Below are 11,093 nucleotides of genomic sequence, written 5' to 3'. Positions count from 1 at the left end.
GTTACGGGGAGAGGCACATGCAGTTTACTGTAATATATGGGATTAGATTCATCTATGGAGAAAGCCGGCTGCCCGGGGATTGGGAAGGGGCGGGCTAGTGGGGTGTGAGCCTCCGACAGGGAAGGCTACCCGTCCTAGGAGCAGTTGTCTGCCCCATCCCGGGCCTCTGGCTCTCTGGCTACCGGCTCCTGCCTTGAAGCCCACGCCGCCTGTGGATGCCCACCCCACCCCCTCGCCCCCGACTCCCAACCCCTGGTCCTGAGCTCAGGCTAAGTCCAGCCACCTCCGAGGACTCGGCAGCAAGAGAGCCGCAGCAGGTGAAGGCCCCGTCCCTGTTCTCAGCTGTCATTTGGGTGACCTCCACACCTGCCTTACCAGCATGCTGGCCCCTGGCAAATGGGGGGCCTCACTGGAGGGGGAGTGAGCTGTGGGGCCCTCCCAGGCAGGAAAAGGTATCTTCCGGGCCAGCTGGGGCCTCTGGGCTGCTCCCACCTTGGCCACAACTATTAAAGTGCCATTTCCTGTCTGGACCGCAGTGGGTGTCTCTGCTTGGAGCCCCTCCCACGCCCGCTCGCTCCCACCCCACAAAGCCTAGGCCTTTGCTGCACAGAATAGCTTTATAAGGGGTTCCCGTCACAGCTGCGTGTCGTAGTAATACTCAGCCATGTCCGGCCCGTCCCGCTTGCGCTGCTGGGCCTGGGAGAGGAGGGGCCGAGGCCCTCGTGGCCATGGGTGCTTGGGTCGGACCCCATAATCTAAAGAGAAAGGAGAGAGTGTGGGTGGGAAGGAGAAAGGGGTTTGGAATTTGTTAGACACCCCTGGGAAAATGCTGTTTGGGGTGAGAAGCCTGAGGCTGGAGCTGGGTACCCTCCCCTGGGGCCTGTCTCCATCACAGGGAGGGCCCAGGGCCGACAGGAGTGGGGAGGGGAGGGGAGGGAGGAGGAGATATTACCATCCACCAGGCCAGAAAGTGGCTGTGAGAGTTCCAGGGGGGCTGAAAATTCCTCCGGAACAGATCGTTGAGCCCTGTGGGAGATGTTGGGGTCCTGAGCCATGGGCCCCACCACTACCATCTCCCTGTGAAGGGAGGAACCAGGCCCGACACCCAGGGTAAAGGGCCAGCCTCTACTCTGGAGAGAGAAGGGGTGGCCCGGCAGAGTCCTCCCACTTTCCAGGCCCCCTAGTCTTGCGGATCCCCAGCCCTCTGTCCCCTAGGAATCACCTCAGCGGCTGGGGGTGGAGGATTGCAGCCGCCAGAACCATGTAGAGAACAAAGAGGTTCAGCCTAGCCCTGGGGCACAGAGCCCCCAGCATGGTGAGAACCATCTCCTGCTCAAGTCCCTGACTTCTGTCTGCCCCTCCCCCTCACAGAACACCGGAACCTGATGCCAACTCTCAGGCCACCTCACAAAGGGCATAGTTCCAGGGCTCAGCCACACACCTGCTCCTGGCTAGGCCAGAAACCTCCCTGAGGTTTGTTTTTTGTTTGTTCTACTCAAGTCGGCCAACAGGTGCCCAACCTCGTCTCTCTTTAGTGTCACCCAAGGGTTAAAGGGCACAGACCTTTGGAGTCAGGGCTCAGCTGAAATGCTGACTGACCTGGACTCTTGCTAGGCGGACATGTCCCTTACGCTGTCCTCAGTTTCCTCACCTGTGCCATAAGGTACATACATAATGTGCGCAAGGTCTGGCACACAGTAAGCCCTAGGAGTGTTGGTCACCGAATCCCCAGAGCCCCAGCAGTTCCCACTCGGCCTCCTCCTCCCCCCCACCCCCTGCCACCTCTACCCTCCTCCAGCAGTCCCAGGAAGGTCCTGCTGGCTGAAGAGCCCAGATCAGTCACAGCCCCAGCCCACTCAGATTCCACTAGGGGGGAGGTGTCTCAGGGATTTCCCCATTTTGCTCCCTGAAACTTAAAATAACCTACCTAGCCCAGGGGCTCCACAGACCCGGCCACCCCCAAGATGGAAAGAGGAATTTCAAGTGAGGTGGCAAAGCCTGGGACCTGCTGCCCTAAGTGTACACTTCCCAGGGCATGACTGGTTGGTTCACTGCAGGATCTCCAGCCCCGAGGACCTGGTGGGTGCTGAGAAATGTTGAATGAATAAATGCAATGTGAGAGTATGCCGGGGACAGTCTCTTCACAGGCCTGAGGCAAGCTGCAGGAGCCTTGCTTTGTGTGCCAGCCAAGTCTGCCCTTCAGAAATACGGCTGTTCTAGGACAGCAGACCTGGGCTTACCCTGTCCTTTAACTGTCCTTTACCTCCAGGCCCCCAAGGCCCGGAGAGGGATGGCCCTCATCTCCAAACCTGGGCTCTTGGTCCCACTCACCTGAGGCTGACTGGTCCGCTGAGCTATAAGCCCACACACTAACGCTCCACCTGTCACCCGTCTTGCTAGTTCCCAGACATGCCCAACGCCCACAAACCTGCCTTAGCATCCCGTCCCCACCAAGGTTCATCCCTGCAGGGGAGTGGGTGTTCTGGCCCCTCAAACTGCAAACTTGATCCTTCGAAGTTCCTTGCCTCTGAGATGCCCCTGGCCAGGTCAGGTTACACCTGAGCCTCCCTGGACCCCCTGCATTACCATTACTTGCCCCTCTGCTCCCCACTGCAATCTCCTTTGGCAACATTGCTGCCCCCGTTCTCCATCTCTGCCCACCAGCCCACTCTCCACCAGGCGATGGGGGTGGGGGGAGAGGTTTGAAGCAGGTCCCCCCCCATAGGCAGGCCCGGGTTCTTGCCTGGCTGGCGTGTGATGGCCTGTTCGTCTTGGCCCTGACCTTCCCCTCCAACCTCATTCCCTCTGCCCTGAGTCAGCTCCCTTCTGCCCAAGTGACAAGGTGCCCTGGCAGTGGTGTCACACCGTGACGCTCGCATGCTGTTGTTTGCACACAGCCCCCTCTCCCATCGGAAACATGGTGTTTTCCCAGTAAAAAAAGCACGAAAGCACCCCCCATAGAGCCCCTCCCCAGCTGCCAGTGAGCGCAGCCCAGCCCCCACCCCCACTTACGACTCCCTGTTTCCCAGGCCCAATGCACTGCATGGATTCACACACCTCCACTGACCAGTGAGAGCCTGGGGGAAGCAATGGTGCCCCGCTCCTTTCTGAACACCTGGAACACAGCAGCAGGGCAGGTGCCCCGCATGTGCTAGACTCACCGGAAGCTGTGACCGCCCCAACTTTCGGAACCTCCACCACCCAGCCAAGGCCCTGGGTGGGCTTCTTAGACACGCTGGGGAAGCAGTACCGGGGAGGCCCTTGGGAGCCTGGGAGGCGAGGCCCAGTGGGCGCTGCTGTAGACCGTGCCTTCTCACAACTCACTAGGTCTGCCGCCAAGCTGGCAGCTCAGCAGGAGCGCGGCCTGTTCAGAGCAGAGCGTGCAGGGCAGGGGCTGAGGAGGGAGAAGACCAGGGAGAAAGGTCAGCCTGTGGCCAGTCTGAGCTCCTCGTGAGGCCCCATCCCCCTGCCTGGCTCTCGGCAGACTTGGCCACCGAGGAACTGGCACAGAGAATAAGGGGGCTAGCTCACCTTATGCCCCCCAAACCTGCACCAGTTTTCTCCCAGAGCCCCTCAGGCTCCATAGCCTTCAACACCCCCTGGGTGTTGGCCTCACGGTGGCTGATACCTGAGTCCTTCCCAATGGGAGAAAAGCCTTTACTCTTAGGTTTAGGGCTTGAGGTACCATGGCACACAGCACCCCCACCTCCCCCTCCATTCACCAGGCTCCACCCAAGAGAGTCCCGGGCCAAAGCAACAGGCCCTGCAGAAGGAGCAGAGCACAGCTGCGGCCGCAAGTCACCAGCTGAGGAGCAGCGGCTACCCAGGGCCTGGGTTCAGTCACGGGACCGATGAAGCAGCAGTTACCCCCTGTTGCCACGGCAGGAGCACCCCATGCTCCATGAGGGTCAACCCCGGCTTTCTGTGCTGAGGAAGATGGGTCCCAGTCCTAGCGGAGCTTCCAGTGACGAGGCACAGCTGCAGAGGCGCCATCACCAGAGGGTGTCGTCACAGCTGGCAGGCGTCAGGGGAGCTCTGGTGACCGGGGCTGTGCACCAGGCCTGGCAAGGGAGGAGCGCCCGGCACCCTGGGCAGTGAGCACGGAGAGGTCACAGGCATGGACACTGCCAAAGTCAGTTTTATTAAGAGAGAGGGGCCCAGGGGACTGAAGGGGCGACACACGCCCTGCCCACCACAGTGGAGCATGCCACCTTGCCCCTCCCTGTGCCCCACCCCCGGGACGACGGTCAACCCCAACTGTAGAAATAAATTTTCTGCCAAGTGGGCAAGTAATCCATGAGCGGTCCTGGAAAGAGAGTGAAAGGACCGAGTTCAGTGCCGAGGGCCAGACCAGGCTCGCTCTGCTCGACCCAGGGCTCCGCTCGGCTACTGCTGGCCGAAGACCGCGGGTCCCGGAGCCGGCTGCCTCTCGAGCCCCCGCCCGGGGTGGGGGGGGGACAGCAGCGGCGGTGGCCGTCTTTGTCCCCATTTGCAGACAACGGCGCTCAGGCTCAGAGAAGCCACACGCGTGTCCAGCTGCAGATGTGGACAGCCCCAGCCCAGTGAGGCAGGAAAAAGGCTGACACCCCTCCACCCCCGAAGCTCTCCGCCAGCTCGGCCCACGCCCACCCCGCTTCGCCTCCAAGCCCCCCTCCCCATGGTGCCAAGAACCCCATGGCAAGCAGACACACAGGGAGGTGGCGTCGCCACACGGGAAATACGTGACCGTGGTCAGCATAACCCAGTCCCATGCTTACTCGCAACCAGGCCAATGCCCGGGACGTGGTTGGCCAGCAGCTGGAGCAGGAAGAGGATTCTGGCTCTGCAAGGTAACAAACAGGAAGCAGGCTGAGTGGGGCTCCTCTGGCCACCTGACTAATGGCCTCCCGGAAGACCCAAAGGGACTGGAGCGAGGACAGACACGGCACAGCAGGACACGCGTGCTGGCACACCCTGGGCCTGCTGCTCCCGGCCAGGCTCTGGAGAGCTTCTGGAGGGCCCGGAGGGGAGGAGAGCTCAGCCCCCAGACTGGCAGAAGCCCCATAACCAATGTTAAGAGCAGCTGAGGGCCCAGAAGGGGACGGTCTGAGAATACTTTTGACTCAGAGGAAGAGGCAAGGACCAAGGCCTGGCTTTTTAAGAGAATGGGGTTTCCCACAGAACCTGGGCTGAGGTGATGATAACAGAAATATGAAGATGGGGCATTAAGCGTTTACTACATAGTAGGCACCACTGTATGCACTGAGTGATTCAGCGCCTGCGGCAACCCCGCAGCAGGTACTCTGACGTCCCTATTTTATAGATGAGCACATGGAGCGCACAGGGGTTCAATGACTGCCCCAAAGCCACACAACTGAGAGCAGTCTGGCCCCAGGAGCTCCACTAGTTCTGGCAATAAAAAACAGGAAAGACTGCCCGCTCCCCAGACTGCACCAGGAGCCCCTTGGCAGCCCCACTCCCTTTCATTGGGGAAACAAGGAATTTCTCTGACAGACTTCTAGACCCTTCTCAGCCAGGGCCACGGCTCTGAGGGTGCTAGGCAGGTGAGCAGGAGGGAGAGCCAAAGTCTAGGCTGGCAGCCAAGTGCATGTGATCCGTTCAGGCGGTCACGCGGTGCGTGAGTCTCCAGCACGGCTGCTCTAGAGCATGGGAGAGGACTTGACTTTAGTACCTATGAGCTTTCTAAAGCACCTGGAATAGGCACTGCCAGGTGAAGGTATTTTTACTAGGGTGATGCAAAATATGCTATAACCTTGTTTCCTATCGTCTCGAAAAAACACCTGGCAGAGTGATCCTAGTGTCAAGTGTGATTCCGGTGACTACTGCGGTCTTTAGGCAGCGTGTTTATTCAGGCCTAGACAGAGAGGATCCTCGGAGCCTTGAAGCTGTGTGCACCCCCACTCGCTGGACAGGACCCCTCCTCAGATCTCAGAATCACTGCAGTCACCCTGGCAGGCCTTTGGGAGGCATGGCCCCCAGCCCACCCCCACTTGCCCCAGTAGGTCTCTGTGTCTGGCAGAGGCTGGGAGCCTGGACTCCACAGGTGATAGTGGGGACTGGGAAGGGACAGGCCAAGAGCAAACACATGTGGGATCTGGCTCTGCCACTGATCACCATGTGGCTTTGTTTAAACCACCCAGCTTCGGGGCTTCCCCGGTGGCTCGAGGGGTTAAGCACCACACTATGAAGCAATCCGCAGCCTCTTTAGCCTGAGTTTCAATCCCCGGTGGGCCAGGGAGCAACCCACATGGCACAGCAGACCTCTCCTGTCTCACCCGCTGCTCCCCTCAGCAGTGTGTTGCAGTCTGCCTATTCTGTTCCCCACTCTGTCTCTGGGGGATCCTCTCACCCTCCTACCCCTGCATCTCTGGCCTGTACCCCAGCTCTTATATGCATAAAGAAATAAATCTTAAAAAAAAAAAAAAAAACACACCCAGCTTCTTTGATTGTCCTGTGCCACCTGTGAGAGGTTGAGATAATCCAAACTACTTCACAGGAAGCTGGGCGGAATCCCACACCACCACGGTCCCCGTGACCCCATCCTTGGTGCGTCTCCTGTCGAGAACTACTTTGGCTCCTGCCCACACAGGATGACAGCTCAGGAGTTCTCAGGGCAGGGCTGGGCTGGCATCTGATAAATGAGGGAGTGACTGCACCCCGGGAATGCACACATGGGTGGGTGCTTGATGAACCCAGATGGGGGAGTGAGGAAGAGAAGACCCAAACTGAGGTTGTGGAAAGTCCCTGCTTCCCCTGCCCCTGGCCTCAATGAAGGTGGGCCTCGCCACTCGTCGGGCCAGCAGAGTCCTTACTCAGAGAAGCGGTCGTAGAACGGGGAGCGCAGCAGGTAGTAGAGCAGCTGGATGGTCCGCCGCCGCAACTCCAGCTGCTCCCTCCGATTCAGGTTCTTCCTGTCACTCAGAAGACTCAAGCTGGGGGGAGATGGAGACGAGGTCAGGCCAGCAGCACAGTGGCCGCGGAGGGACTGCAGTCCCCAGGCAGGCCCCAGCTTACCTGGTCACATCCACGACGCCAGACAGGAGCCAGGGTGCCCACGACCTCTGACCCCATAGGCCCAGACTAAGCACTGACGGCCAAGGTGTCAAGGATATCTCCAACATGTGGCCCACCCGCCTGCTCCCGTCATCCCGCCTGTAGCGCCAGGCCCACGCTAAGGATACAGTGCAGCAGGGGCCGGGCAATATGCAAGGACTCAGCGATGGTCTCCTGCAGTCCCAGTGGGGTGGGGGTGACACTCAGCTCCTCCTGGTGCTGATGCTTCCATCCCTCCCGCTGCTGGGGGGCTCCCCAGTGCCTTGAGTGCAGGGATGGGGCTAGAACACAGGGGAGCAGATGAGCAAGCCAGGATCAGGCCCAATTGGAGGAAGGAGGCCAAAACTAGGCCCTCAGGTCCATGCTGACCCCAGAACTGACCCCAGTTACACCCATACTTACTATTCTGGAGGGTTCGCACGACTCGGTTAGACCGCTTTCCCACATATGACTGCTCCTGGCTGCCAGAGCTGTTGTCACCATCTAGCAGGGGAAAAGCCACACTGTCAGAGGGAGAGACTTCCAGTAGAGCCTGCAAAGAACACGTGCCTAGAACGCTCACAGGCTAAGGGGTGAATGGACAGGTTTGTACTAATGTAGCAGTTGAGCTAAGGACACTGCAGCCAGGGTCTGTGGAGCCCCTGCCCACCGTGGGGAGCATTCTGTAACCCTCCCTGATCCCTGGGAAAGGTCAGCATCACTTGTAACAGATAAGCCAGCCAAAACTTCACCTTTGGGCCTCTATGGTGGCGCAAGGGGTTAAGTCTCAGCACTATGAAGCTATCAGCAGCCACTGCAGCACGAGTTCCATCCCCGGCCTGGGAGGTGACCCACATGGCACAGCAGACCTCTCCTGTCACACCCACTGCTCCCCTCAGCAGTGTATTTCAGTAGATCTGCCTGTTCTGCTCCCCATTCTGTCTCTGGTGAATCCTCTCACCCTCCTTACCTCTGACCTACACCCCAGCTCTTGTATGCATAACTAAATAAAGTAAGTCTTAAAAAAGAAAAAAAGACTCCAACTTCTCAGGGACTGGAGCAAGGCAGGGTGAGAGGGACCAGCCCAGCAACATCTATGGGGACAAGAGCCCAGAGGGTGCTGCATCTTCTCAGTCATTTGCTTTCAACATGACTAGGAGGAAAAATAAAGAACCGCCCCCATCAAGGTCAGGAGAGCACTATGAGTGCAGCCCAGGGGCCAACAGGTGGTGGGCACAAAGCCCTGTAGGGGCAGACCAAAGGACTGGAGGTGCCCCATCTCCTGAGGCTCTGGCTACTGACACAGAACCAGACCCACAGTCGAGAATGGCAGAACTGCAGCTGCTGCGGCTCTGTCCCCTCGTCCTCAGGACTCTGTCATCAAAAGTCTTAAGTCCAGGGCCTCCCTGGTGGCACAAGGGGTTAAGCACCATACTATGAAGCAGTCCGCAGCCCCTGCAGCACGAATTTGATCCCCAGCCGGCCAGGGAGCAACCCACAAGGCGAAGCAGACCTCTCCTGTCTCGCCCGCTGCTCCCCTCAGCAGTGTATTTTAGTCAGTCTGCCTGTTCTGCTCCCCACTCTGTCTCCGGTGAATCCTCTCAACCCTCCCCTCATCTCTGGCCTGCACCCCAGCTCTTGTATGCATAAATAAATAAATCTTTAAAAAAAAAAGTCTTAAGTCCAAATTCTGATCCTGTTCCTAACCTAATCTTTCTTCTATTAAAGTATAGGGTGATGGGAACAAAATGTGTTGCTGAGGAAAGCTGTGCTCCACAAACAAGCAAACTATATTCATGTCAGCTGAAATCCACAAATCAGTCCCATGCCCCACTCCACTGAAGCAGGGAAGCAGCTTACCCGGGGGCTGTGCCTGGGCCTCCCTGTCCAGCGGGACGATGGGGGGTGAGGTCTGGAGGCCAGCCTTGAACCAGATCAGCAGGAACATCCGCAGTACAGCCCTGGGTTGGGGTATGGAAGGGCTGAACGTGGTGGGGCCAGCCGGCAGCGGGTCAAGAGTGCCTTGCTGAATACCATCAGCACAGCTGCCCACAGTTAACCCTCCCAGGGCCTGCCCTCCACAATCCCCACATACTTGGCCAGCTGGATGAGGGCGATAATGAGCCAACGGCCCACTTCGCCCCACACCTTGGCAGCCCCCATCTCCATGAACACCTCCACACACTCCAGCACACTCAGCCATGTCAGCAGCTTCTGCTGGGACAGCGACTGCAAGAACCCCAGGCCAAGAGGTCAGGGTTTCCCCTAGACTCAGGCCTTCTCCGTAGGGGGAACCTCTGATGAGATGCAGACTTTCCACTTTCAAAGGCTAAGAATGGAGACTCCATCACTAAAAGTAGGTGACTGGGGACAGGTTCCTCTACCTCTCTGAAGCTAATCTGAGATGGGGACACAAACACTGTAATACTTCACCTAATGAGACGGCTTGAGGCGCAGGTGGATGTGACCTGTTTCATCCTCCAAGGCCGTAACATGGGCTGCACATGTGGGCTGACTCTTACTATTTCATTCCCAGCCTCCGGGCCGCCCACCCTCAGCTCCTGGCAGAACTCTTACCACGGGCAGCTTTTTTCGCAGCTCCTTCCTTAGGATGCCGTCATTGAGCAGCACAAGCAGGTTGGAGGCAGAGTACACTGAAGGGTAGAGTGTAGACTTGAAAGTCTGGCTCTGCATTTTCCACCTCTCACCTTCTCCCCAGAGCTGCAGGGATTACCTGTCACCTTCTGCGCTCAGGCTCCAAAAGATTATGTGGGAACCAGCCCAACTCCCCGCCCACTTTCCCTCAGCTCCACATTCCCGAATATCAGCTCCAGTGAGCAGGTGGAACAAGAAAAAATGGTTTGATCTTAGTGACAAAGTAGCGACCGCCTCCCTGGGGAGTACGACTGTCCAGCTGCCCAGATCAGCCCACTCTTGCCCAAACAGCAAGAGATGTGTGGTCCCACATCCTGGTTTTTGTTCTCTCTGCAGCCACTCCCTGACACTCTGCCAGCTTATCCTCCCAGTACTGTCACCTCTGTTCTCAGTGGGCAAGCACTACTGAAGCAGTTACAATCTGGGGATACTGCAACCTGGGAGATGTGGATTTGAATTCTGGTTCTGGAACTCATCAGCGGCTGTTCCCCAACTTCACTGAACTTCTGCTCCCTTAACTGGACACTTAGGACAGTAACAGTACCCACCTCATATACCTGTAGGGAGAATTAACCGAGCAAAGGTAGGAAAGGCCTCCAGCCCAGCCGCCTGGCCAGTCAAGATCCCCAAATTATCAGGACATGGAGGGCCCAGGACAGGGACGGTGGACTTTGTCCCACTCAATCTCGGCAGAGGGTGAGCTAACGGGAAGCCCAGGACTGTGAGACAGGATAGTCAGCCCTCGGGGAAGCTCTCCCGGGTTCAAGCAGGCCCGACCCACCCCACAGGGCGGCTCACCCAACTCTGACAGCTCGTGCGATTCCGCGAAGCGACCTGGGGAGAAGGCACAGAAGGAGGCGTCGGTGAGCGTTTGCCTCGCCCTTCGGCTTCAGGTCCCTGGACCTCCCCTCCCTACGCCCTATGGGAAGCTGGAAGGAACTTCTGAGACACAGCGGTCACCACCTGACTCCGCAGGGAAGGGGGCTAATGAGTTCAGAGGTCAGAGATCCGAAGGAATGGGTCAAAGGTCAGGGTGGCACCTGCCAGGAGGTAACTGAGGCCCCGCACTGCCGTCTCCAGCTGGGCCGTGGCGGCTGGGTGACGAGTCACGTACTCCTGGTAGCGGAGACTGAGGAGCCGCAGCTTCTCCATACTGCCCTCGGGGCCGACAGACCCACGGACCGACAGGACGCCTGGCTGCGGGCCCCACTTCCTGCGCCCTCCTTCCTGCTTCCTGTCCCAGGCCCGCCTCCCCACTGCTTAACTTCCGCGGGCTCGAATCAGTGACGTAAGGGCCCTGGACCACCCTTCACCCCATCTCTTAAATCACCTCCCACTACGGTAGCGCTTAGCAACTGCGGGCCTCATCCCGCCCCTCCCTTCCCCGTCAGATCATTGGTTAACAC

The 11,093-nt window shown here is 58.5% G+C and overlaps 2 protein-coding genes across 4 annotated transcripts; both read right to left on the bottom strand.

Moving 5' to 3' along the window:
* Positions 1–633: 633 nt before the first annotated feature.
* Positions 634–1,326, bottom strand: FREY1 (Frey regulator of sperm-oocyte fusion 1; the record flags this gene model as incomplete). Its single annotated transcript, XM_084236282.1, has 3 exons — positions 634–755; positions 953–1,026; positions 1,223–1,326. 3 exons carry the CDS (start codon positions 1,324–1,326, stop codon positions 634–636), a joined length of 300 nt encoding a protein of 99 aa, XP_084092408.1.
* A 2,921-nt stretch (positions 1,327–4,247) lies between these two features.
* On the bottom strand, positions 4,248–10,951 carry LOC311176934 (peroxisomal membrane protein PEX16; the record flags this gene model as incomplete). Of its 3 annotated transcripts, none has more annotated exons than XM_084242575.1 (11): positions 4,248–4,306; positions 4,758–4,822; positions 6,813–6,932; positions 7,015–7,087; positions 7,182–7,334; positions 7,456–7,536; positions 8,893–8,993; positions 9,128–9,261; positions 9,610–9,686; positions 10,486–10,521; positions 10,728–10,951. In XM_084242575.1, the coding sequence occupies 11 exons, from the start codon at positions 10,837–10,839 to the stop codon at positions 4,248–4,250; spliced, it is 1,011 nt and encodes a 336-aa protein (XP_084098701.1). The 3 variants fall into 3 exon arrangements, with proteins under 3 accessions (XP_084098701.1, XP_084098699.1, XP_084098700.1); XM_084242573.1 differs by having other exon boundaries at positions 8,893–9,014; positions 9,610–9,753; positions 10,469–10,521; positions 10,728–10,839; XM_084242574.1 differs by having other exon boundaries at positions 9,610–9,720; positions 10,469–10,521; positions 10,728–10,839.
* Positions 10,952–11,093: the final 142 nt, after the last annotated feature.

The sequence above is a fragment of the Talpa europaea genome, assembly GCF_964194135.1.
Source record: "Talpa europaea genome assembly, chromosome: 1".
NCBI lineage: Eukaryota > Metazoa > Chordata > Mammalia > Eulipotyphla > Talpidae > Talpa > Talpa europaea.
The sequence above is the reverse complement of the archived record's forward strand: the minus strand, read 5'-3'. Positions and strand labels throughout refer to the sequence as shown.